Raw genomic sequence first — 27,246 nt, 5'->3', positions numbered from 1 at the left:
ATGTACCACTCCAGAAACTCCAAATTCGTCCTTATTCCAGCAGAATGAAACAGGCTTGGATGCTGTCATTTTTGCTTGTGCTTCTGATAATGACGAGAGAGAAACATCCAGTGCATGTCCAAAATATATGAAAATTAGCCCTGGATGGATACATCAGGGAGAAACCATCACCATCATAGTCCTCTCAGCAAGGGAATTGAGCTGCCAACTTATCTGAACACGCCTCTTCTCTACATTATTTTATTTTCCTCTTTTTTTCCCCTGTGGTAATGAGATCTGAATTTGTAACAGTAATTGTTCAGGCTGTTAAGATTTCAGTTGCATTAGAAATAAAATGTTGTTTTTATATTTACACATAAATAGCATAATACTAAGATGGCTTTTTTTAATCACGTATAGACCACAAGAGAACAGCATTTTAATCCTTTTGTGACTTTTTGTTGATTTTTTTTTTTATCTGCCACAGAGCTCTTAGGTTCATATCAAGCATTGGTAGCTTGGAATGCTAGCATTGTTTTTTCCAAGGCACTTTTTCCAAGTAAGTTGATCTAACATTGAGTATTTTTACTTGCTTTTAACAGATTTTGTTAGGATTACCTATTCACAGTAGAGCAATTGCACGTTTTGGATCTATACATTTAAGTGTTCTGAAATAGGCTTCTATGTGTTATGCTTACATTTCTACCAATTTGAGTAACATAATTGAAGCAGTTGTACTGTTTCACTGGAAAACATGAAGGTCTTTGTAGGGGAAACAGTAGGATATCTGCAGATCTTAAAGGCAAAGCTGTTAAAGGGAGAATCAGCATCTTAGGAAGCGTGATATGAGGTCCAGGAAACAAATGGAGTAAAACCAGTGGGCTGAGATAATTAGCGTTTGGAAAGCTTTGTGCCTGCTGCACAGAAAAGCTGTAAGTTGCCATGTCAATAATGTTGGCCTGACGCAAGAGCATGGCTGGTGTAAAAGTCTGTGATGGGTTTTTGCGTGTTTCTCTGCCCTCCAGGTTCTCAGCTCCCTCGGGTACCATGTGGTGACGTTTGACTACCGAGGTATGTGGACTTCTTTTATTATGAAACATCTTTAGATGTTTCTTTCTGTATAATCAACAGAGTTCAGTCTTTTTTTTTTTTTATCTCAGGGAAACTGTTCTTTTATAAAACTTGCTGCCAGCTAATTAGATGTGGTGATTGCTCCTTTTTTTCCCTCTTTGGGTATCCAAAGAATTTCCAGAAATTTCATTCCAGTACCTTTGTGTAGCACTGCTTTCCAATGTCCAGCTTGGTGCACTGTGGCTCCTATCTGTCCTCATGCACAGGGCTTGTTGATTAGAGAGCTAAGGAGCAGAGGGTGAGGCACCCTCCAGGTGCACATGTGGAATATAATATGCTTGCCTAGGTGTATTCCATCGGATATGATCTGATTGACTTTCATGAGGTCACACAGGGAACTGAACTTGCACTTACTTCCTTTTAAAAGCTCATAGGTGAGATAAGACAGAGTAAATGGTTTGCTAACAATTGGTAACATACTCAGCAGAAGCCATGACTGTTTTGCAACTCTGCCACCAGCAGTCAGGCATCTGCTGCTCTTTTTCTACCTTCTTAGTGTTTAAGCCGTGGCTGCAGTGTAATGCCGCTGGAGATACAGGAAAGAAATTAATCCACTGCATTTTTATCAAAAAGACATCTGGGAGAGGTTTATTTGTAGGAGCTTGCCCTGTTTTTCAGTCCTGCTGGCAGCTGCTTCTCTGGCTGCTTAATAGATATCAGAAGGGATCTGGGATGCTGGCTGCTTAGCATATAATGTGTAGATGTGCTGCAATAGTGATAGAGCCAAAACACTCTGGAGGGTGGAAAATTGCTTGAAGGCACTGACCGAACAGCATAGACAAACTGATGTCGAAACAGCTTTGTGAGATGTGCTTAGGCTTTGGCCCTAGGCATCCAATTCCTATGCTGTTAGAGACTCCACTTACAAATTGGTTACATGCATGCAAAAGCAGGGAAGGTTAGTAAGCCGGACTGTTGCAGATGGGTACGTGCAACAACTCCATTGTAGCGATGTTTGAGATTCAGTCCTTGGTTTTGTTGTTGACTAAATCCACTAAAAACTCCTTGTCAGCCAGCAGTTACCTTGATTAAATGACTGCAGATCAGTTAAGGCTTTCAGCCACAAACTGTAGAGGTGCACAGTGAAATGAACAGAAACTCCCTATGCCCCAGGTCCCTTTGCAGTCGCAGATGGGCTGCATGGGAAGAGCTTTGCTGACCAGTTTGTGATTCTTAGCAGGACTATTTGTGTTTCAGGCTGGGGTGATTCAATAGGCAGCCCGTCAGAGAGGGGAATGACCTACGATGCCCTTCATGTCTTTGACTGGATAAAAGCACGAAGTGGAGACAACCCTGTCTATATATGGGGACACTCCCTGGGAACAGGGTAAGTGTCTAATCTCAGTGGAATTGAGCAGCTTCTGAAAAACATTAAACACTGACCTTGGATGAAAGTGCTGTTTGCTGTAATCCCCAGGATGGCTTGGCTTGGCATCTGTGGCATAATTTCTGCAGGGTAGCTTCCCCTTTGTACTCTACAGAGTGAGAAGGGCTACAGTGGATGACTGTGCAGCAATTGATCTTGAACCTTCATTGCCCAGAGGGTCACACTGGAAAAGACACTTAGAATAATAGAATTCAGAAAGAGAGAAAGTGGAACTGCACTGATCTCTTCCTGTGGTGAACCTGTGTCTGCATGTCCTTCAGAGCAGAACATTCAGAGCAGAACATCAGCAGAAGAGTGTCTCCGACCAGCCACATAATGCATGTGACTTGTCCTTATAAAAGGTTTTCCTCCTCTTCTGATAAACATGCTGCGTGTAATCAGTACTTGTGCAGATGCCTGCATGACTACACTGCTGGCCACCCATGACATTTATGTGGTCATGCCTCGCACAGGGAAGTTCACAGTGCCAAGTACCTTTGCCGTCATGTTTTTAACTTTCCTTTTGTGCTTCCCCCCTTTCCATTGCTGTCTGGAGGTGAGTTGTGTTCAGCCAGCAGCACATGCTCTTACCTCTTTGATTTGCGGGGGAGCAGAGAGCAAACACAAGAGTTACCTTTGAGTTGAGCTCTGTGCAGATAACTGTGAGCCCACAACAGCTTGCCTTGTTGTGCAACAAATGCATTGCAGGGACAGGGAGGTAATTCAGGATAGTGTGTCTTCATTGCTGTGACACTAAATATCCTGCTTTGTTTGAGTGAAGGCAAACACTTTTCCTTGGGCTCCTCCTCTAAATTTTTTTGCCCAGTCCAGGATCCCTTTCTGAGTCAGAGCTTGCTTGTGGCATTTCCCAGTGCACTGCAGTCAGAGTGTCCTGGGACTGTGGTCCCCAGCTGAGTTCCCTGGTGACCACAGCCAGTCTGGAGTTTAAGGTTTGTGAAATGTGCTGTGCTTGGAGGAGTCAGCAACTTTAGAAATATCTCTGTCCCATTAGGATGATGCATAGGGGAGACCTTGCTGTTTTCTGACCTAGCTATGGAAACTCCTTGCAGTGTAGCCCTGGGCCTCTGCACTCCAGCTGCCTAAAACACAACACCCCTCTGCTTATACCCCTGCATTCCCCTCTTTCTTGCTCAGCCCCTGTGGTCTGTGAGTAAGAGACTGTGTCACACAGCCATGGATATGCTGGAAGCCTGAGAGCTACCTGAAAGGAGGTCCATCCAAGTGTGGCTGCATGATGTGCTGCTTCCTTGGACTTGTTTGCTTACTGAGATGCAGGCACCTGATGTCATTTGAGACAGTTGGGTATGGGAGGCTGGTGGGAACCCAAGTCATTGTGGGCTGGCTGACCAGACCTTGGATAGCGTGAAGGGTCAATGTTACGTCAGTTGACTTTTACCTTTGGCACTGACTATCTACAGAGCCTGATGCTTTGCAGAGGGCCTGTGCCAATTAAATGCTCGTTCTTCTTTCCAGGGTCGCAACAAATCTAGTGAGGCGTCTTTGTGAGAGAGGTAAGTGTGGTGCTTGGATGCTTTTCCCACCCAGCACAGGCCTTGCTGGCGTCCCAGATACATTTGGGGTTGTGACAAAGCTGTTCTTGGTGCATTGTGGTGGCAGCTGCTCTCATAAGGCAGACCCTGACCTTGTTGGCTATCTGCACCCCTACATTTCAGCACATTGCCTTCGGCTTTTCAGAAACGCCCCCGGATGCCCTGATACTGGAATCTCCATTCACCAACATACGGGAGGAGGCACGAAGTCACCCCTTTTCTGTGGCAAGTACACAGTGACTCTTGCACTAGTGGCATGTAATTAATTGTATGCTTAGAAATTAACCATCAGAAGTGCTGTGACTGAGCTAACTGCATGGCTTGTGGGGCAGAAGTGATATCAATAAACATCAGGGGTAAAGAGCTACACTTAATACAACTCCTGGGAACCCTAGTACAATAAGCAGTACCAGAGCCGTGTATGGAGCCTGCTGAAAGAAAACAGAAACTGGGATCAGAAAGGGCAGTAAATTTAGGGAGGGTTAAGATAAACTCTGCTCTCAGCAGTGAACAGCCCGTTCTTTTTGTGTTGTAGCTTCTCTGTTGCAGGAGGCTATTCTGTGGGTGTGAGCAAAGCAATGACACAGGTGGGCTTCTCTTGGTCTCTACCCCATCCATGTGGATCCTTTGCACTTATGTGGTTTCCCTGTTGAGTTCACCCTAATGTGGCCACCTCTTCCATCCAGCATGGGAGCAAATTGAGCAGACACCCACTCCAGGTGTGGGATGCAGCCAGGCTGGCTGAGGTGCCCTGGGCTAAAGCTCTTCCAGGAAGACTGTTGCCAGCAGTCCTGCATGATTCATAGAGACCTTGACCATGCAAGCACCTGAAGTGCCTGCTCCTGAGCAGGCTGGTAAGATGAGCCTGAAACACTGGAGGAAAAATAACGCTGGTGGAAACTTGGGCCATCTCACTGCAGAGAGTGCAGTCAGCAGGCAAGGGATGTTACCAGGATGGCAATGGCCTGCCCTGTTACTGCTGTTCATATAACTGTCCTGCCACTAATGCACATTTTTCCTCTCAGATATACAGATACTTCCCTGGGTTTGACTGGTTCTTCCTTGACCCCATCACGACAAGTGGAATTAAATTTGCAAACGATGAGAAGTGAGTTCCTTCTTTGTTAGGGTTTCAGCTGTGGCTGCAGTGAGCTATGGCAAGCATCAAGTAGGATAGACAGCAGACTGCCTTCTTTTTTCTTTTTAATGTGTTGCAGCATTACACTTGCTGAAGTGATTTCAGTTGCTCTCACAGCCCTGAGAGCAGCACAACTTTGCACTGTGAAGTTCTTTCTTTTTTAATTGTTCTTGATAAGAACAGATGCAACAGAGAGCAAAGAGACTACTCGGGGATATGCAGATTTGGTTCATGTGATTTATGCTTTTCAAGTGCATGTTACACATTAAACAGTAGCATTGGAACCTGAAAGGTTTGGGAAGATTTCTTTGCTGTGCATTTGCATAAGCCACCTTGCCTGTAATCACATTATCTCTTTTCACTGAGTCTTTGATTGAAGAGTCTGAGTATTTGTGAGTTTCCAGTAGTGAAATGAAAGAAGACCTTGGTGGGGATTATGCTTTACAGTGTCTTGAGCCACTTTTCTCTGGTATAAGCAGCCAATAGTTTTTATGACGATGCCTTTCATTAGTAAATTTTCTACAGATCAAATGAATGGTGTGTTTTGAATAAGTGTTTTGAATTGCACTTAACCCACAGGATGTGTTTGTCATTAAAGTTTTCTTAAAAATGCACATGTGTTAGTGTTAGAGAACGATGGGATTGCTCTAAGCCTTTGTGACATTGTCTGTTTTACAGTGTGAAATACATTTCCTGTTCGCTGCTCATCCTTCACGCTGAGGATGATCCAGTGGTACCATTTCATCTGGGAAAAAAGGTACACATGTGGCTCTGCAAACTGATCTGGTGGGAGGAACGGGTATGGATAGAACGACATCCCAACTAGGCAAAAAGTCAGCAATAGAAAGGTGTATGTAGAAACACATAGCCCAAAGGGACTGCAGATTCTGTGCTGTTGGAGGTGGCAAATCAGTAATGAAATGAAGCTAGAGCTATCAAAGCTGCTCAAGCCAGGGCCCATAACCCAACCCTGAGAGGGATGCAGGTTTGGAGTAACACACAACCCTCACCTGCCTCCCCTTGCATTCAGCTTTACAACATCGCTGCAACATCACGGAGTTTCCGAGACTACAAGGTGCAGTTTGTTCCGTTCCACACAGACCTCGGCTACCGGCACAAGTACATCTACAGGAGTCCAGAGCTACCTCGAATACTGCGGTAACAGCCCGGCTGACCGGGGTCACCCCTGCCTTAGGGGGGGCTGGGGCTTGGGGCTTACGATGACGTGCACCCATGTGTAAGAGAGATGTGTATTGGGCAGCTAGAGGCCCTTTGGCCTCCAGAGTGGGTGAGATACTTGGGCTGGCTTAGCACAGGGTCAGAGCTCTCCACCTCCTTGCAAGGCAGGTTTTGGGAAGGGGAGCCACAGAAATCTGAGAACGCTTCCCTGTGGCGTGTCTCTGCTGTAAGCTGGATACTCTGGAGGAGCTCTTTGCAGAGCAGTTGCTTCAGCTTGGCTCTTTTAATGGGAACCACTGATGGGGCGTGAGAGCAAAGCTCAGTGCTGTCCCCTGTGCAGCTCAAGCTGCAAATGCTTGAGCCATAGTATTTGCCAGGGGAATGAGAAGACCTGCAGGGTGTAGCATGCACCAGTATAGGAGAGCTGAGTGTCACTGCTGTGTCATTTTCTTTCCTAGGGAATTCCTGGGAAAATCTGAACATGAGCATCATCACTGAAGAATGGCTGCTTGTCAGCACAGAGATTTTCCTTTCTTTCTTCCTTTCTCTCTCTCCTTTTCTTCCCTGCTCCCTGTGGGTCAGTCTGCCATTCTTCCATCCCTGGCATTAGAGAAGGTCAGGGATTTCCACTTCAGTCCTGATGTGTACCCTTGGCAACTCCAGCACCTGTGACGGCAGAGGAAGTTGTTGGCTTCTTTTTTTGACACGGATGGAGGGGTGATAACAACCCAGGAGCCAGTACCAAATCATGAAAAACCTCAGCACAGCAAAGTCTGGCCATTCCAACGTGGTACCACTGAGGACAGATGTTCCTAGGACACTGTGTCATGACCAAGGATATTTGTTTCACTTTTAAACATTGCTGCTGGTTTTGGATCATGTAGAGATTCATTTGTAGGTGAATGGCTTTTGCCACATCTCCATACCACAGTTGTCCTGCTTAGGTTTGAGGTGTTCTCTTTCTAGAAAATGTTTTGCCTTTCCTTTTTGGTAAGTGGCTGTAATTACAAATATGTGGAAGATCCAGGTAGTGAGAGGTATTTTTATTTAGCTCTTCAGTCACAATGTGCTGCAAGTGTTGGGGTAATTGAAGACATTTGGAAATAAAATGAAAGGCTTTTTTTTTTTTTGTTATTCCATTTGAAACATCTATTTAATGGGAAAGGTTAGTGCCCTTTTATCTTTCCTATACCCTTTTCCTTGTGAACATCATTTCTCCTCCCATCTTGCAATGCTCTGTGGACCTCCGCCCCTTCTTCACATGCACTTCCTGTTAGGATTGAAATGACATATGTATATAAATTGCAAACTTGAGTGTTTAAGCCAGAAAGCATGAGATTACTTTTTTGTTTGATCTCCCCTTCCATGAACAGTGTGTGCCCAGGCTGTGGGAATGGATGTCTTCCATTTTTCCTGTACTCACCCAGACAGCCACGTGCTTCCTTTTCTGATGGGAAGGACAAGGGTTTTTGTTTTTTTTTTCCATCAACTACTTTTTAACTCCTTAGGTCAAGTTTTCTGGTTCCTGGTAGCAATGCTGTTCCACTGTAGTTAAAAGGAGGCAGTGGTATGTAGTTCTTGATGCAAAAATAAATCTGGGGTGTTGCTCCCCATCTCTCCCTTCCCCTCCCTTCTGTGCACTCCCAGTAGCACGTCTCAGCCCCTCTGACAGCCATGGCCGGAGCACATTATCCAGGAGACAGAAGTGGAAATGAGCCTTTCTCATAGGGAGAGGTTCTGGGGATGTCCTTGCCCTGCTTGAGGCTAGAACAGGGGCTGGTTTATGCCACTGAAGAGCTCTGAGATGGGAGAGGGTCATACACTGACTCACTAGGATCTGGCCCTGCCACCCATCAGTCCATACAGACAGTACCAGGTGCTGTAGGTTTAGTCATTAGTGCTCAGAGTGAATTGTGCTGCCTCAAGGGTCTGTTCAGGGGTGTACAGCATAGTATAAACTGCTCAGCATGCATCCCAGTTATATCTGCAGGCTCATACTAGTTGCAAAAGAGACACTAGCTTGTTCTTGTACCAAGATTATTCTGCCATTAGCGTGGTTGTCCCAGAGGTTTCTGACCCGTGATACTCATAAGCTAGCTGTGTCACTTAAATACAAGTGCATCAAACATAATTTATTGCACTGACAGAAGAGAAACAATTACCTGGCTCTGGAGAGTAACATACACATTCCAGTTAATGCTGCTGCTGGCAGCTGGCTTGGGGCAAAGTGCAGCCTGAGCTGGGGCCTGGCTGACTGCCTTCCCCCTGTGGGACAGAGCTGGGAGTCCAGCATGAGAACTGCTGGTGTGGGTGATTCCAACACCACCATTCCTGTTAGTAGGCCAGTGATATGCTTGGAAATTTAAACTGAAATGTTTATCTAAAAGTGGTGTAGTTTTAATAAAGGCATTGACTGCTGATCACTTCAGCTTTACCAGTTTTATCTGGCAGGTTTTGGGACTTCTTCCCCGGTTGAACAGGTCAGTGTTGTCAGGGGCATGGCAAGGCTGCTGTAGGGTTGTGTGTGGGAGGTGAGCTTGCAGCCGGGACTGGGCAAATCTTTGTGGCTGCTTCCAGCTCTGGGAAAATGGCTCTCCTGGAGCCCAGAGGGTCTGTGCTTGTAGTCTGTCTGCAGCTGAGGCTCTGCTTCTTCAGAGGAAATGGGGGAAATGGGAGCTGCCTGTGAGATTTCTAGTACAGGAGCCCTGTGTGCCATTTGCAGGGTAAACCCAACACAGCGACCCCCATCCCAGTGCGTATAGTCAGCATGCCTGGGGTACCAGTAAATAGCTTTGGCTGGAGTTAGCCTAGTACAGCCACTGGTATCAACTTCCTCCTGCACGCCCTGAGCAAGACTGACCACAGGCATGTTGCCCCCACGATGGTGCCAGCACCCCAGCATGCCGTCAGCTGCACGGGACCACATCCCATGAAGCCACAGCTGGGGAAGGACAGCATCAATTCGGGAATCATGGCCTGAACTTGTTGCAACCTGAACCCAGAGGTGTGGAGTAGTCACAAGTCAGTCCAAAGTCAAACCAGCAGGTGTTCAGGTTGTTTTAATGATCTGGTGTCACACAGGGGAGTACTGGTGCACTATGCTGCACTATGGGTGTTAAACTCTGACCCCAGCACTGGGAGGGACACGTGGAACAGCATGACCCTGCTGTGGAGGAATGCCAGAGATGTGATCCATGTTCACCCCCTGGGTAGCACCCAGCCCACAGCTGTACCTGGAGAGCCAAGAACCAGAAAGATCAGCCACCCACCTGGCAGTGGTGGCTCTGGTGGCCCTCTCTATGCAGATATGGAACCTAAAAATCCTTGGAGTGGCTTGGTTACTGGGCCTTTAGTTAGCAAAGAGGTGTGGCAGGAAACTATGGTAAGCTCTGTGGCAAGGAAGTTGCTGATCCCAGGCTCTCCTTCTTGTGGCAGTGTTTGACATTGGTGACTGCCCTGGGCCCAACTGCTTTAGCAGCCAGCCCCACCTTCTGTAGGTGTTACTGGGGAAGGGGTTGGCCTGGGAGGCAGAGTGGTTTCTCCCTCCTCTAGTTTTGGTCCTGGCAGACCCCCAGAGGAGGATGCAAGACAGGCGCTCTGTTTTGGCTAATCCTGCTTGTGGGGCAGGGTCAAGGAGGCCAGGCCCTTCCAGGCAGGGGTTGAGGGGAGGGTTTAGTTGGAAAGCCCTTGTTAAGCATGGAGCACAGCTTGGAAGACTTATCCATGGTCATCTCACTAAAAGCACTATGCAGCACATGCAGGTTGGATACATGGGTGCAAACACAAGGTCCTTTCTCATGTCCCCCAGCTGTTGTTCCTCAGTCAGGGCTCCTCCTCACAGCATCCATCTGCCCCCTGAGGGAAAGGCCTTGGTTCTGCAGAGCTGAGCCCATCTGACTGGTGGTGAGGCTTCCTGGGCTGGGAGCCTATTCCTCCTTCCTTCCCTCTGTGCGTGCATCAATCTCGGGGGAGGTTGGGTGGGGGGATTTTTGTGGCAGATGGCTCCACACCCCAGATTTCCTGGGCATACTCTGTGATGGTCCTGTCACTGGAGAACTTGCCCGAGCACGCAATGTTCCTGATGACTTTCCTAGTCCACTCGCGGGGATCCTGAGGAGAGGCAATGTCAGCAGTCAGTCCCTTACCCAGCTCTGTCCCGGCTCGCAGTGTTGCAGGGCACTGGCTGTGCAGACCTGACTGATTTCAATGCCATGGTGTGGGGCTGCCAAAGCAGCAAAACCTGCCTTGCCCTGCCCCATGCCCACACACTGTGGTGTCTGTGAGAAGGGCTCCCGCTCTACTGCCTTGGCCAAAGACCCCATCCCTCCCACTCAGTAACAGGCATGTCTTACCATGAATAGCTGGTCCACTTGACCTTGGCATTTAATGTAGGCCTCATAATCTGCAAACACCTTAAACCTGAAACCCAAAGCAGAGTAGGGCTGGGCTTTGCCTTCTGGGAAGGACAGACATCTTCCTGGGGGCAGGCAAGGCTCAGCCCCTGTGCAGGAGGACCCAGGCCAGCGGGGAAGGAGGCTAAAGCAGGCTGAGTGCAGCCCACCAAAGGGAATGCTTCCCAGCACTCACCTGTCATGGTACATGAGCATGTTCACGACATCCCTGAAGCAACCAGGGTCTCGAGGGGAGAAGAAACCGCTGCTGATCTGGTCAATGGCCTGTCGCAGCTCTGGCAGGCGCTCATAGTACTCCCGGGCGTTGTACCTGTGCCCAGCAGAGACGGGCTGTAGGAACTGATGCTCTTCCTGGGGCCCAGCACCCGGAGAGCAGAACCTGACTTCTCCAGGGGCATGGAGGGCAGGTAAGGATGTTGTATGGCTCCTGAGTGAGGAGACTTGTTCCTGGGTGTGTCCATCAGAGCACCCTGCTAGTGGCTTCTAGACCAGTAGCAGTGCCTGAAACACTTTTTGCCCAGACTTAATGTCCCATTCACAGCCACTGTGCTCTGGACAAGCTGCATCCCTGATGGACCATCCACAGCCCAGCCCCAGACAGAGGCTGCCTCCAGCCCCCTGTTTTTTCCTGCTCCAGAGCTGCCCAGGGAGGAAGGTGTCCCTCCCAGAGAACATGGCTCTCCCTGCCAGAGCTGGGACCTGTATCTGAAAAGCCCTGGCATGTACCAACCCTTTACGATCCAGGGCCTCCACATCCTCCACCCGCATGCCAAATATGAAGAGGTTTTCTTCGCCTGCCTCCTCAGCCATCTCCACGTTGGCCCCATCCATGGTCCCAATGGTGAGGGCCCCGTTCACCATGAACTTCATGTTGCCAGTACCTGAGGCCTCTGTGCCGGCTGTGGAGATCTGCTGGGAGAGATCCGCTGCTGGGATCACTGCCGGGTGCGAGAGAGGTAGGAGTTAATCCTTGGTACACTGCAGCTCCCCACAACCAGGACAAGCCTGGACATCTGCTAGTGGCCCTTCTGACCTCAACCTCAGCCCAAACAGCATGACTTTGGGGCCAGGCTCAGCTTTGCCATGACCCCATGCAGTTGCTGTCACTCGTGCAGAAAGCTGGCTTCCCGACCTTTGTGGAACCCTCAGGCCGTTCCTAGGGGACAGCCAGCTGTCCTGCCATAACAGCCTCTTAGGCCAGCCAGTTCCTGGGCTTAGCTGGGACATGCCCAACTCCTGACATATGCTTACACAAGACCAGACATACCCTTCTCGGCCAAGGATACCCGGTAATTCTCCAGGAAGATGACCTTGAGCTTGTCTCCCACATAGGGATCGTTGTTGATGACATCACCAACGGATGTGATAAGTTTGATGATCATCTTGGCCATGTGGTAGCCAGGAGCTGCCTGAAGAAGAGCAGCCCAGAAATGGTGAAGGCTTATAAAGCAGAGCATGAGAGATACCAGCGTGGGTCCTCACTGCAGGGAGAGTCTGGGCCTGACCTCTGCTGTCCACAGAGAATCATAGAATGGTTTGGGCTGGAAGGGACTTTTAAAGGCCATCTAGTCCAACCTCCCTGCAATAAGCAGGGACATCTTCAACTAGACTAGGTTGCTGAGAGCCTCCTCCAACCTGAATGTTTCCAGGGATAGAGCATCTGCCACCTCTGGGCAACCTGCTCACATTCATTGTAAAAACTTTACACTTTAGATCTAATGTAAACTGATCCTTCTTCAGTTTAAAACTACTCTCCCTCATTGCAACAGGCCCTGCTATAAAGTTTGTCTCCATCTTTGTTAAAAAGCCCCCTTCAAGCACTGAAAGACTGCAATAATGTCTCCCCAGAGCCTTCTCTTCTCCAAACTGAACAATCCTAATTCTCCCAGCCATGATTTAGCAAAAACACCCTCATGGGAGAAGTCCTGAGCCACGGGGAAACAGTGATGGGGCCTTGCTCAATCCAGTTAGTTTGTCGAGGCGTTTCCTGAGGAGCCCAACAGCAGACACACACTGGGTAACCTACAGTGGGCCCCGCCAAGCCACAGAAAGGGGACAGTACCTTCCCCACACCCTCACTGAGCCATGCATGCACCGAGTCTGGAACGCATTTACCTTTCCTCCAATCATAATAGTCCTGGGCACACAGGATTTGGATGGATTACTTCTGATGCCTGAAAGAGCAGGGACCTTTCTTCAAAATTTTTCAAATTTGAAAGGTCAATTTTGATCTTAAAAAATAATAAAAAAATCTTCACAACTGCATGCATCAGAGGTGGGCCGGGATCTCAGCCCATGTCACAAGGACCCATCAAACTTGCAGGACTCTGAAGCCAACCAGACATCTGCTGGAGCTGTAGTGGGTGAAAATTGGTTGCAGAATCCTTGAAGAACTACTCAAGCTAGCACAATGCAGAGCTCAAATGACTTGCCTCCCTTAGGGAATGGGCAGAGGCCCAAAATATACACTGGGAAGTGAGACTTTAACTTGCATCAGGTCAGTCTCAACACCTGCAGAACAGGTGTAGGGGTTACCTGGGCACCAGCTGGGCTGGAGATGTGGGCTGTGAGCTTTTCCTCAGAGCTCTGTATGACCCTTCAGACATTTTGTATTCATTCCCTCCTGGAGAGAAGCCCTTCATGACAGGAGGGCAGAGGTAGGCGCAGGAGTCCCTGGCCATCAGCTGCCACAGTTTTACATGGGGAGCCTGGCAGTGAGAGGTTGGGGAACGCTCCTTATGTACCAGCCCAGGCAGGACTTACGGTTGTAGAGGGTGATGGCATGCAGGCAGTTCAGTAGTTGCCGCTTGTACTCATGGATTCGCTTGACCTGAACATCAAACATGGATGAAGGGTTGATCTTCACTTTGTACTGCTCCTCCAAGTAGGCTGCAAACTTCAGCTTGTTCTCCTGGTAAAAAAATACGAGAAATAGGCATGGGTTCTCAGGGCTTGCATCAGAAGTATTTGCTGCTGGGATGTTCCTGGGAGCATGGTGCCTTTAGCCTTCTTCCGCCCACCCCACCTCCAGTGCACATTACCTGTTTGACTTTTGCCACGTCCCTGATAAAAGTCTCGTTATTGATGAAATCCAGTAGCTTCTTCAGCTGGCTCAGATCTGTGATAAAGCCTTCCCCAATTTTCTAAAAGAACAAACCAAGAGAGGAATGTCCTACCCATGAGGCACTTCACCCCGTCCACAACTGCACTTCCCCAACAGAGATGACACAGTCCCACTGGGAACTGGAAGATGCAGTGTGACCAGGAAAAGGGGCAAAGTTTTATGATGAGGTTACTTCTCTGTGTCATCAGGGAGCCCAATGGAAATGGGGCACTTGGAAAAACTCAAAGAAGCCTCCTCTTAAAGAGCTTTAGTGGGAGGAAGGAGGATGCATGCACATGTGCTAGGGCCTCCTGGAAGCTGGAGAAACAGATGGGCACGACATGAACATACATTTAATTACAGGATGATATTCAGCCATGGCATGTTGCAGGGTGAAGTAAAAACCTGTGCTAAAGGGCCTGGAAACAGAGGGAACAGAACTGGGGCTGGGGCTCCAAGGGAGCTCCATGTGCCTATGAAGCTGCACGCTTTTGCTGACAGTGTGACAGTGCATAGTCACTGCAAGGGCAGGGACCAGATCCAAATTTCTGCAGCTTTTTTTCGCCAACTCTTCATCATCAATTTTAAAGCCCGGCCAACCTCACACCTACACGTACCGCAGGTGTGCACCTCCCAGGCTGTCCTCACACACACCTGCCAGGTGTCAGCCTTGGGTCTGATCAGACCACAAGAAGAGGTGATCAAACGGATCAGGCTCAGCCTCTCACTTCACATATGACTCACCTCAGCAATAATGTCAGCCAGTCCTGGGTTGCACAGCAGGAGCCAGCGCCTCGGTGTGATCCCATTGGTCTTGTTCTGAAACTTCTCTGGCTCCAGCTCATAGAAATCCTTGAATCTGGAACATCAGGGAGCTCTGAACCACCCACCACCACCCAAAGCTTCAGCTGGGCTCCCACTGTGTGTGCTCCTGACTCAGGGCAGACCCTGTTGATCTCCCTGTTACAGGTGTGAACTCTGCTGCCTCTCGCCCCCTTCCTCAGCTGTACTGCCAAGAGTTTCACCAGCTCTAAAGGGAGAGAGTCTCCCCAGCCTGCCATATCCAGCAAGGCAGCCAAAACAGACCTGGACACCTAATGGCCCCAGCAAGCCCTCCACAGCTTGCAGGCAAAACCCAGTGAGTGGAGAGGGTGCATGCCTTGAGCGTCCCCCAACTCACACTGAGTTCTTCACGATGTCTGAGTGGATGCGGGCCACGCCGTTGACTGCATGGGAGCCAATCACGCAGAGGTGTGCCATGTTAATTCGTTTGCAGTCTCCTTCCTCGATCACCGACATCCTCCGGAGACGGTCAATGTCCCCTGGGTAAAGAGCTGCCACACGCTGCAGGCAGGGAAAGGGACGTTAGTGACGCAGCCATAGGACCTAGGAGCATTCCCATCCTAAGGATGGTCAGATCAAGACCCCCTGAGTTCCCACAGCCTGTGACCAGCCCCGTCCCTTACATCGAGATGCATTTGGTTGAGGGCATAAATGATCTCCAGGTGACGCGGCAGCAACTTTTCAAACATGGAGACCGGCCAGCGCTCCAGGGCTTCAGGCAGCACAGTGTGGTTGGTGTAGGCACAGGTCCGTTTTGTGATCTCCCAGGCCTGTGTTACAAACAGCAGGTTAACATACACGTGTCCAGGCCAAGAGGGGAAAGGAAATCCCCTCCTCTTTCCCCTGAAAGGTTCTCCACAGACCTCCCAGCTCTGCTTACCTTGTCCCAGTCCACTTTCTCCACATCCACAAGAATCCTCATGAGCTCTGGTATGGACAAGGCAGGGTGGGTGTCATTTAGCTGAATAGCCACCTGCAACACAGACTTGCTGGTCTCAGTTCTGGCAGTGATAGGACTGTGACAGTGCATAGGTTTGGCATGAGGGTCAGCCCCAAGTCTCTTCTTGTGACACACACCCCCCAGAAACAGCCAGAGCTCTCAGTAATGGAGCTACTCAAACTTTTCAAGTTTTGCTCCAAATTGCAAATTTCCCCTGGGAAAATAGGCCCAGAGTTCATCTGTTTTACAACCCAATTGCCAGGGTGTTTGTATACATGTTTGTATACATTTGGTCCTGAGTGTCCTGCTTTCCCTCATGTAAGGTCTGGCTGGAACGTCCCCCAACCCTCTGACCACAGACTCACCTTGTCTGGAAAGGTTTCAAAGCATGTTCTCACAGGGTCTCGACACCCAAATTTGGAGGACTTAAAGCGGCGGATGATGTCCTGGAGGGTGGCAGCCACCACAAAGTACTCCTGCTTCAGCCGCAGCTCCTTGCCTTCAAAGAACTGCAAAGAACAGCCATTAGTGCTGCAGCTGCCACACCCATACCCACTTGGCAGCCAAACCCCTGGAGATGCTCCTATCCACTCTGATGGGCTTCCTAACAGGCCTCACAAGTTCAGCATCCCATCAGGGCAAATGTGGATGTTTCTCATATGTCTCTGATGGGGACAGCAGCTGCAGGGACTGACAAGGGGCTTGGCATTTCAAACAGCTGCCCCCAGAGAGAGCACCACATCCATGCTACTCCTACAGAGCCAGCACAGCTCCCTCCCTTGCTGCAAGATCCTTTGCAGGGTTTTTGGATAAAGGATTTTGGGCTCCCTGCAATAGCCAGGAACCAGGAGTGTGTCTCTGGACACACCAGCTGCCTCTCACATACACTATGCTGGTCTATTTTAAAGCACCAGCATGAATGAAAGAGTGCAGGGTAAAGTGCAGGGGATGATGAGCTTTTCCAGCACAGATGTTAACCCATGACTAGATAGTGAGGGTTCTTCCCTTTTGGACCCAGTATCCAGCGAGTGCTTGGCCTGGGACAGCCCCTACAGCGAGAAATCCCTTGAACTGAGAATGGAACGAGTCCTCCCTATATAAATTGGCATAGGCCTTCAAGTTGAAGGAGTAATATGTCTTCCCTTGCAGCAGGGAACAGAGCAGCTACACAATCTGGGCCAGACTCTTAACTGCTATCAGTTACCAGAGACCCTCTAGAGCCTGCAGAGCATTGTGTGTTCATTGGAAATTACAGGGACAACCTATTGTATTAAACCAAAACAATAAACATCAGGTGGCCATGACCTTCCAGTTGCTTGCAAACAAGGAGATGCAAGGAACCTGCAGGAAAGATGATTCTGAGCAACAGGGAAGAGAGGCAAGAGAGTCACTCACATTATCATTTGGGTACAGGACTCTGGATATGTTTTCTGCCAGGTTTCTGTCCAATACCGCCTCGATGTAGTCACCCATATTGACTGCAGCAAGAGAGAAATACACACAGCACTCCAGCAGCCATAGAGATTCAGGTAGGTAGGTCCCTGACGCTGCACTTTTCGCTCAGAGAGAGATTTTGTAACATGACTATTCAGGCTGGAATTAATGGAATATAACAGGAATGTACGTGTGTGAAGGGCACCAGAGTGACAGGAGGAGATGGGACAAGAGAAAGGCACATCTCCATGTGCTTCTCAAGACACACATATCAGGAAGGACAGACAGAAACTGAAGTCAGATAGCAGCCAGAGAAGGCAAAAGAAGGAACTGAGCCATCAGTCATCTTGCTTAAGAACTAAGGAGAAATGCAGGTGGGCAAAGAAGCATAAACACCACAGTCACACTCAGCTCCTAAAGGGTAGAACAGGCTCATCAAAACCCAGCTCACAACTGCCGATCAAGAACTGAGGAGACTCAGGAGCTGTTACCCCATGTCCCCCACACAAGTTCTCCTGGCAAGGCTGCTTGGACACACAAATCTCTGCACTTGACAGCATGGAAGAATAAATCAAATCAGTCTAATCTAAAACCTTCCCCTTCTGTAACAGACTAGCACTGACATTTGGTGTGTTAGCTGCCCTATATCTGCTCTTCAGCACTGCAATTAAAGCCTGGAAAATGCACCTAAAGCAAACCAACGGTAAGGTGGGCTGTGCTGCTTTTTTCCATCAGCACTGCACAGAAAATGACCCTACATAGAAAGTTTGCAGCTCATTTGGTGATGTAGGGAATCCAGTAGCAGGTGGACTGGGGGAAGGCATAGGGCAGGTTGTGAGAGCATGGTAAGTGTGATGGAGATGAAAGGAGAAAGGATGGGTGTCCTGGTACATGAGGGCTCTGGAAGTAGTTGGGGATAGTGTGATCCATGGATGTGCACACAGTGCTCTGTTTTGGAGGCAGCTAGGAGATATAGATAAAGCAGGCCAGATGGGTAGTGCTGTGCCAGGTGCCATGCACGCAGGAACAACTGTGTTCCAGCCTGGCCAGAAGAGAGGCTGTGGAGGGACAGCACTTACACTCCTGGAGGTTGAAGTCATTGGGTGCCTTCGCAGACCACAGCCTCATGGTGTTCACAGTGTTGTTCTTGTATCCTGGTACTGGTGTGTCGTAAGGCATAGCAAGGACAACCTGCAAAAGGACAGTATCCCCCTCTGGTTAGCAGCACAATAGCCTCGGAGAAGGCAGGAAAGTGGCTGAAACCCCTGCAGGAAGAATCCAGAGGACACAGACAACTGGTTGTGGTAAGAACCTCACCTCACTAAAACACTCCTGCTGAGCTTCACAGACTTTCATGGTATCATGGGCACCAACTGGAGTTACAAGCCCATCAGTGAAATGCCAAAGAGAGTTTCAAGTAGCCTGCTGACCTTCCTGTACCATCTGGAGTACCTATTAGTTATTGATCAGAGCAAGCATCCTCAGCTGCCCACTGTGATTCTCTGTGCTGGGGTAGAGCCTGGGCAGCCAGGACCTTTGTGTTTCCACGTGGGATAAACTCCACAGCCTGAATCCTGCCCATTAGCTTTCTGCAACCTGCCAGCTAACCCTTCCACTGCAGCACCATCCCCAGAGTGATTCAGGGTTTGTGGAACCTGCCTGGATAAATTCACTCAGATCTCCAACACCTGAACTGAAAGTGAGTGTGAAACTATTTGTGCAGTTTACAGATGATGCTTAAGCCTCAAGATCCTGTACACATGTCTACAGGGAGTAACACTGGGGCTTCCAGCTCAGATTACACTAGCTAAGCAAGGCATGAGTGTGTTTACAAGCACACTGATGTGCCAACACCTGTGTGCCTCCAGACCTATTGCCAAGAAGGCGAGGCACCCTGAACTCAGCCTGGAACAAAGAGGCCAAGGGCTTATGTCAGCAGAGCTGAATGGTACTTGCAGAGCAAGACCCTGATCCTGCAGCACGAAGCCCGGGCCTCCTCTCTGACACTGGCAAAGAGAGCCAGCATCCTCCTAAACAAGTCAATCTAATGGAACACCAGGCAGAGACTGTCCCCAAGATGTGAGAAGCAGCAGAGAACTGGAGAAGCTGCGTTCAGAGAGCAGGGAAAACTCAGTATTATGGTCCTGAACAGCCTCTTTGTGCTGGCATCAGCAACACATCTCCTCTGGGATCAGCAAGAGCTCAAGCTGCTATTACCAGCTCTGAACACAGAAGCAGGCAGAGAGCCTGCCCAGAGACTGGGGCACACATCACATGAACTCAGCAATGCTATATTTGGAGACTGTGTCTTTGGGTTTTTTGAGCCTTTCCAACTTGTTCCCTTAACAGCACTATCTGAAAATTCACTTCCTTGTAGGAAGCAATGTTTGGGATCCCTGAAACCCTGGACAACCATTAGGACCAGAAGAGAGAGATGTTGTAATGCAATGGCACTCGGTCCCCAGGTGGATGCCTGCTGCATTCGGGGATCAGAGAGCTCTGGCACAGTGCCTCCAAGATATTCACAGGGCTGTGGTGTTGAACCCTTGCACTATTTGTGCTGGGAGTGGCCTAAGTCACTGCACAGCCTTGGACAACCAGACTCCTCGAAAAAGACCTGGTTTATTTCTCCTCTGAGCAGGCCCAGGTGACTCTGAAACCGAGCTTCAGCTCTTGGCACTGAAGAGAATGGCTGGGCTCTGTGACTGTGAGCTCCTCGGATGAATCGAGCTGGCTCATCAGGCTGAGAGACTGCTGGAACATCACAGGAACAAGATTAGGTCATATCCCCGAATCCCAGAGAAATTAATCATCCTTCCTTCCTCCATCCTGGGCACTGCTTACACAGGAGAGGCTGAAGCATCTTTGATCCTCTTAATAGACCTGTGCCTCTTCACAGCTTGCCTTCCTCAGCTGCGAGATGGGAATGCATCTGTGATGCAGCAGCCTGTGCCCTGAGCAAGCACGTGCTCCTGAAGTACAGCACTACTTCCTCAAGTGTGGGAGGCTGAAGGAGCATTTGCGCTCCACAATGCCACAAAACAAGGCCTCCGGGCAGACTGGAGACTAGAAACCACAACTCCAGCCTCCCCTGACAGCACTCTACCACTTGGGCTTGTCTGGGAAAGAGGAACTTGCTCTGATCACAGCAGTTAAACACCCACGGTATTGCCCACCCACAGCAGCAGCACTAGAACCACCTGCAAAACCAGTGAGTGTGAGTGAGCAGTGGCCAGGAGCAGTGCAGAAGGAATCTAGCAGAGCTGCCAGGGTTCTCCAATTTGTCCTCCAACATAAATCCATCCAAGACTGTGGGGTTTCACCCTGGAGATCAGCAGGGAAGGAGGCCCCAAATGATCTGAAGTTGTTGAGTATCATCCCTCTTTTTTCTCAATTCCTACTGCAACAAATCAACAAAAATTTTTTTTCCTCAAATCATTTAGGCTACAGTGTCACTTTCATAATTGCAAGGGTAACAGAGAGAGTCTTGCCAATCTGGGAGAGAAGCAAAGCCTGAACCCCTCAGGCAGCCCAGGGTCAGATGCTCCCCCTCCTCACTACCCTGCCTGGTCTGCAGCCCAGCACTGACACAGATGATGGTGGTACCTGGGTGTCGATCCACTTCACACCCTCAGGAGTGTGATCCACACGGCCGTAGAAGTGCACAGGGAGCATGTACTCTGGGCGAGCTTTCTCCCAGGGATTGCCATAGCGTAGCCAGTCATCCGCCTCCTCCACCTGCAAGAGGCAAAAGAGGTTCAACAGATGGCTTGTGTCTACAAGTGAAGGCTAAATAAGGCTCTCTGAAGGCAGACCAGTTTAAAAACAAAGCTCTAGCAAGCTGGCTTTAAAAATGGATATGCAGAGGCCTCTAGAGGACAGCTGGGCTTTCCAAAACTTAGATGTCTGCATCCCAACTGGTATAAATAAATCAGCCTCTATGGGCTTTGCAGCACTGTTCAGGTTTAAGCCATCCAAACTGCACAGATCACTGGACTCAGTCTGTCTCCATGCCTTTACATCCAGTTTGATTGTTACACTTGGGATGTGGCACCCATTGGTGCTGTTCCTGGCCACAAGTCACCCTCTGTAATCTAGGTCTGTAACAGGGAGGGTTTTTCCTCTCAGCTCGTAACAGTGGCAATGTAGTCAAAGTGAACCCATTAGAGTCACCAAGGTTGATGTTATCCAGGAACCAGAGGGGCTGAGGCACTTGGAGAGATGCTTTGTGCCTCGAGGCATTTCTCTGCTGGGAAGGGGAGGAGAGAGGGAAGGGCAGCTCTGAGCCACAACCCAGCATGCCACCACCCCCATTCTTTTTTAAGTAACATGAAGTCAAATACAGCAGAAGCTTTCTTCCCCGCTTTTACCATTTATAGGGTCTAGCATTGCAGCTTTTTTGTGGAGAAGGAGGAAGAAACAATCTTCAAACCTCTCACTATTTTAGGGGGGAAAAGGTACTTTATGCTCAGAAGCAAGGCATGTCTCCTCACGGAAACAACTTCCAGATATACACTAAGGAAAACTGCCAGCTGGGGCATTTTAGCTATTTTCACTACAAAATACTATGATCACTAATGCTACAGGAAAGTCCCTGTTTAAGACTCTGCTGCCAGTGACCCAGGGAACCCACAGGAGCAGCAGCACCCCAGGCACTTGCCCATGTTCCATTATGTTCAAATCCATCCTTCACCAGACACCTGCATGAGGTATTTAGGCACATCTCCATCCTTAGTCTGACTCCTTGCCCACTCACTGCCAGGTTGGATGGGACTCTGGAGTTGTTGCAGCTGTGTCATGGAGCCCCAGGCAGGGAGACCTCCGGTCTCAGCCATGCCCTGTGGCTCAAGTTCCACATGATCTTGCCCAGTGATGGACTCATATGCCCAGTTTAGGAGCAGCTCAAGGCACTGCAGTGCATTTTGTGTGGCCAGGCCTTGTCCACTGGCAGAGGTGGTCACTGCAGTATAAAACAGAGGGAGAAGAGCTGACCTGAGTTTCCCAACGTACCTGCCAACCGTCGACAATCTTCTGATTGAAGATACCGAACTCGTAGCGGATGCCATAACCGTATGCTGCCAGGCCCAGCGTGGCCATGGAGTCCAGGAAACAGGCTGGAAGAGCAGAGCAGGGTCATGCTGCAAGGAACCTCAATCCTCTCTTGCTGCATTTGCTACACTGTGCTGTGCATGGAGGTGAGGGGCTGCCACAACCAGTGCTGCTGGAAATGTTTATTAGTCAGAGAAAATCTATGTGCAGAAGGGACAGAAGGAGAATGACTGCAGCAGGACCCTATGTACATCCTGCCAAGCCATCATGAACCCCCCCAAACTGTTGGTGGCAAGAAGAGGTCACTAAAACACTAAATCCAGCCTTGTTGCAGTGAGAGCTCTTCTAAACTTGCCTGCGGTGCTAATGCCTTGCTGTAAGCCTGCCTGCCCAGTAAAGCAGGGCTTCTGACCCCATCTCACTGCACCACCAGCTACTTAACTATCATTGTTTCTAAAGGAAACCTTTCCAGCTCTCAGTCCTGGCAGCTCTGGTAAAGATCAGCCCCAGCATTTACTCCACACTGGGGAGGTCTCATCTCCAGTTGTCCCATGGGACAGGCAGACTAAAATAGCAGTCAACAATCTGTCTCTGTGATAGCTGCTGAGTGCCTCTGAGAAGTGAGAAATTTCTCATAGAGGTGAGGAGAAAGGCTCCAACAGCCTCTTTCAGCCGCAGCCCTGCCTTCTGCGCTGCAGAACACACACCTACATCTCCTGGATGCTCTCACTGTGGAGGGGGCTTGTTTCTGGCCAGCCAGGAACAGGTATGAAGGTACCATACTGCTGAAGGCCTGCAGGGCAGAAGGCAGCGGCGAGGGTGTGACAGCTTCCACCCTTGGTCCCCGTGCACTCTGTAAAAGAAGGGGGCTTCCCTCTCCCTGTATTACCTGCCAGGCGGCCCAGGCCTCCGTTTCCCAGCCCAGCATCTTCTTCAATTTCTTCCAGCTCCTCCAAGTCCAAACCCAGCTATTGGAAAGAGCCACAGTAGAACATGTCACCACTCAAAACCCATGTCCTGAGCTGTTCTCCGAGGAGGCCAAACATAGATCCTAAAACCAACCACACTGTGGGAAATTAAGCCCACAGGGTCTTTGCTCCGTCCCCACCACTCCTCACAAAGCATCTCAATAGCTCCTGGTCCTCGGGCAGCCCAGTTAATTGGGAAACAATTTAGCACATCATCAAACACCCCTTTCCTATGAACTAGGTTTCCTTAGAGACTTCAAACAAAACACTCATCCCCTGGCAACCCCCCATGCCAGGAGGCCCTTCAACCAAACTCGCCATTGGAGACAGGATGGTGAATGGTCAAGCTGGTGTGCAAGGGACCCCCAAGTCCAGCAGGGCAAGTCATCCCTCTGCTTGCATCCATCAAGTCCTTGAGAAAGGGCATGACCAGGCTGGCGGTAATTACTCTCTGTGCTTCCCATATCCTGTCCAGCCTGCAGTCGAGCTCCTTGGCCGCAGTCCATTGCTGGAAGTGGTTGCCTGCATCCACTGTTTGTTCTCTGGCCTGGGGGCCACTGCCGGATGAAGGCTAAGCATGCCAGCAGCAAGGACTCTCCAGGAGTCAAAAGATGCTGCCTCCTGGAGGGCAGCAGTATCTCACCTTGGTGCCAGGGGGGACAGCAGGCTGTTAAGCCAACACTGTGGATGCTCCCCAAACTGTTTTCCCAGACTTCAGTGGTCTGCAACCACAAGATGGGAAAGCCTCATGCACAGAGTGATGGGGACACCAAAAATGAGGCAAATTCTCTCACTGACAGAGTCATGCCGGATAGGACACCTCCCAACACACCTGGGGCCAGGGGGAAGAGGCAGGGAGAAATAAAGCCTTTGGGTGAGAAAGCCAAAAAACTCACATTCTGCCAAAAAATGTCACTGAGCTGCTGAGAGATGGCTGCAAGTAACGATATAAGTAACCATGGCCTCACATTTGTGATTGTCTTGGTGATACCAATCTGTGTCTTTTTCCAATTAGAAATCATCTGATTACATTTTACTTCAAGTAAAGAACTTCCCTCCTTTCTCCCTTCTCAATGATTAACTTCTCTCTGGCAACTCTGCTGCTGTGCCTTGTGAAATGAAATGTAATTTGGTGTTTTGGTGCTCCAGTTTCCTCTTCTGGCCCAGTTTCTCCTATCAGTCTACATCACCTGTGGTAAGCAATCTTCTCTCCTGCTAACGGAAAGCTCTTTGCAGCCTGTGACTCCCTAATCATTTGGGATACTGGGTGTTGTTTTCTGTATACACTTCTGGATTTTCCCATTCACTACAGGAAAACAGTGGTTTGAAAAAACCGTACTCTAACTCCAAGGCAACCAAGGGTCCCCACACTGTCTTCTGCAGGGAATGAAAAACACTAAGAGAGAGCCAAGCCTCGTTTCGTACAGTCAAAAGAACACAATCTTAGAGTAAAGCCCTGAGAAATAAAGATACCCGTGCCTCTGCATGGAAAAGGTTAGCCAGTACCTCAGGGGGACCCTGGTACCCCCAAGACTTTACCTGGTAAATGGCTTCGTCACAAGCATTCTGCAGGCCCAAATTCACCATGGTGTTCTGCAGAGTGCGACCCATGTAGAACTCCAGGGACAGGTAGTAAATGCGCTGGGGAGGCAAAGCAAATCACTTACACACAGCACAGCAGTTTGCTTTCACCAAAGTTGCTTAAAATGAAGAGCAGACCCAAGCATTTTCCAGAGTAGGGATGTCTTCCCAGACTGGCTCTTGGCGCCTGCTCCTGAACACCACGCACCACAGTTGTTTGTCAGAAGAATCTTGCACGGGATGGCGGCCAAGCCTCCGCCACGCATCTCCCTGCCAACAGCCTTCTATAGAAAAATCTCGCTGCCTGTTAAGTGTTTCCCTAATTAACTCAGGGCAAGAATTATCTAGGATCCTGAATAGTATATTTATACACTGTCAGGCTCAGCTGAGGTGATGTTTACGCTGGGCTTTTAAAGTTTTCCCAGGCTAGGCTGAAGCTGATCCAGAGCCTCCCGAAAGCCAGAGTGAGACCCCTGCCCTGCACAGGCTGGCTGGGCCCAGGACCAGCACCTTCCTGTTGGCAATTTTCCAGCACTCCTATCACATAGGTCTTCCTGTTCTCCCCACACTGAGTTTCATATGTTTCATCCTGTTGAACAAATAAACTGTCCCAAGGGTGGCAGGGTTCCTGGCACAACTGTGCACGACAGGCTGCTCCGTTGTGACCCTCCAAGTTTGAGAGGAGCCGCGTCTGTGCCACGAATGCTAACGAAAGCCTGTGTGTGGGATAAGAAACAGGCTGTGCAAACTTTTGCCCTCACTCAGATTTATTGCTGTGGATATTTTTATAAACAAACAGGAATTTTTAACAGAGCAATAACCTGACTTTAAATTGTGCTTTCCCTTGAATCTCCTTCCACTGTAGCTTGGATCCTTCCCTGCTAAGCAGCAGGATTACCCACTCTGCCACCTCTGCTGGGAGTCTGAAAGGGTCTGTCTATTCCCTGGGGCTCATCAGAAAAACCAAAAACATTGCACAATTGCACAAATGCTCTGCCCCTTTCAGTCTGCCACAGAAACACATTCCTAATGAAAATCTAAGGGTGGGGGACAGTAAGAAAACTCGCTCCAAGCTCCTCTGAGCCTTTATGGGATCTGCACAATTCCTTCTGTTGCAGCAATACACATCAGGGTACATTTGTGTGAGTAAGGATAAAAGCCCCGTGCACCAGTGTAACTTCCAGTGTATGTGCAGCCATTCCACTGTGAAAGTGCACTTTGCTTCTTGTGTCAAGGCAATATTCATAATATTGGGAAATGAGCTGACTCAGGGAGGCAGCTGCCTGCACAAGGGGAAGGTATGTGCCTTTCCTAGTACCTGCTCTCTGTGGCTCTCCACTCAAATGCTGGATCAGGTCTCAATTTAAATGTCCTGCAGCCCCCAGCTCCTCCAGCATCGCTGTCCTGACTTGACAAGTGGGAAGAAACCCCAGGGTTTGGTTACCTGGGAGAGCTTGTCTGGTTTTCACAAGGCAAGAAACTCCTCTCTGGTCTCAAAGCCGAGCTGCCTGCATATTCTGCAGGAGTGAAGTCAGGACATGGCTGTGCTGAGGCATGTGCTGAGATATGGAGGTGACGATGCCCACAGGGGACACCACCGCAGCAGTGCCAGTGCAGGACGTGGCCGCGGTGAAGTGTGCACAAGATTTAGCACCAGCAAGGCCCATGGAAGGGCATGCTCAGAGTGGGATCACAGGGGACATGGCTGCAACAAGGCGTAGGGGGTCACAGTTATGGGGGTTTTTGAGGGGGGACAATGCTGCAGCAAGGTTCATTGAGACAAGACTACAAAAGAGTTTGTGGGGACACAGTTATGGCAAACTGCACAAGGGACACAGCCATGGTGATGTCCATGGCAAGATCTGTGTGAGGGACATGGCTGAGCCAAGGCTCATGAGGACACCGCCACTGTGAAGTGCATTCAAGGGACATGGCCATGCTGCCATGGGGACATGGCCATGGCAATGCCCAGGGGGACACAGCCACAGCAGAGTGTGAGGGATGCAAGCGTGAGGATGCCCACAGGGAAGATGGCAGGATGCACGAGCGGCACGGCCATGGCAAGGAGCCGTGGTGATGCACAAGGGGCCACAGCCACAGCCAGGTGCACGCAAGAGACAAGGTTGAGGGAATGCCCATGGGTCATGCCTGGAGTGACACCCGTCAGGGGGACACGGAGACACCTGCGAAGAAGGCACAGCCGCCGCGCCCCAGTCCCTTGTCCCCCCGGCGCTCACCTTGGGGTCCCGCTCGTAGTAGTGCTGCTGGGTGCGGATCCAGCGCCCCACCAGGTGGTCGCGCACCGTGTGGGCCAGCGCGAAGTAGTAGTCGCGGGGGGTGGCGACGTTGCGGTCCTTGACGAGGGTGAAGTGGAGGTGGCGGTTGAAGCTCTTGCGCACCTCCGCCACGTCCCCCAGCCCCGCGATGCCCCGCACGCTGATCTGCTTCCGACGGTCCCCGTCGCTCAGCGGCGCCGCCATCCCGCCGCCGCCGCCGCCCCGCCGGCTCCGCCGCTGCCGCTGCCGCAGCCGGGGCCGGGGCAGGTCCGGGGC

The 27,246-nt window shown here is 49.9% G+C and overlaps 2 protein-coding genes across 2 annotated transcripts in view; one reads left to right on the top strand and one right to left on the bottom strand.

The window, feature by feature from the left end:
• ABHD12 (abhydrolase domain containing 12) overlaps positions 1–8,792 on the top strand; it is a 37,567-nt gene extending 28,775 nt beyond the window's left edge. Inside the window, exons 6-13 of the mRNA XM_027664590.1 lie at positions 1,005–1,050; positions 2,308–2,437; positions 3,971–4,008; positions 4,193–4,272; positions 5,073–5,155; positions 5,864–5,942; positions 6,216–6,343; positions 6,823–8,792. Coding sequence (XP_027520391.1) covers positions 1,005–1,050; positions 2,308–2,437; positions 3,971–4,008; positions 4,193–4,272; positions 5,073–5,155; positions 5,864–5,942; positions 6,216–6,343; positions 6,823–6,862 — 624 coding nt within the window. The 3' untranslated portion in view covers positions 6,863–8,792. The remainder of the gene's footprint in view (positions 1–1,004; positions 1,051–2,307; positions 2,438–3,970; positions 4,009–4,192; positions 4,273–5,072; positions 5,156–5,863; positions 5,943–6,215; positions 6,344–6,822) is intronic.
• A 613-nt stretch (positions 8,793–9,405) lies between these two features.
• On the bottom strand, positions 9,406–27,220 carry PYGB (glycogen phosphorylase B). The gene is made up of 20 exons (XM_027664589.1): positions 26,932–27,220; positions 24,653–24,754; positions 23,035–23,113; positions 22,107–22,210; positions 20,703–20,834; positions 18,176–18,287; positions 17,058–17,140; positions 16,028–16,171; positions 15,603–15,695; positions 15,346–15,492; positions 15,060–15,223; positions 14,624–14,738; positions 13,818–13,919; positions 13,540–13,687; positions 12,892–12,950; positions 12,044–12,185; positions 11,507–11,714; positions 10,952–11,086; positions 10,717–10,783; positions 9,406–10,474 (listed from the first exon to the last, which is right to left on the bottom strand). The coding sequence occupies exons 1-20, from the start codon at positions 27,172–27,174 to the stop codon at positions 10,322–10,324; spliced, it is 2,532 nt and encodes an 843-aa protein (XP_027520390.1). The 5' UTR covers positions 27,175–27,220; the 3' UTR covers positions 9,406–10,321.
• Positions 27,221–27,246: the final 26 nt, after the last annotated feature.

This window comes from Corapipo altera, unplaced genomic scaffold (assembly GCF_003945725.1).
Source record: "Corapipo altera isolate COAL_440 unplaced genomic scaffold, ASM394572v1 76, whole genome shotgun sequence".
Classification (NCBI taxonomy): domain Eukaryota; kingdom Metazoa; phylum Chordata; class Aves; order Passeriformes; family Pipridae; genus Corapipo; species Corapipo altera.
Note: the sequence above shows the minus strand (reverse complement) of the source record. Positions and strands in the feature narration are given on the sequence as shown.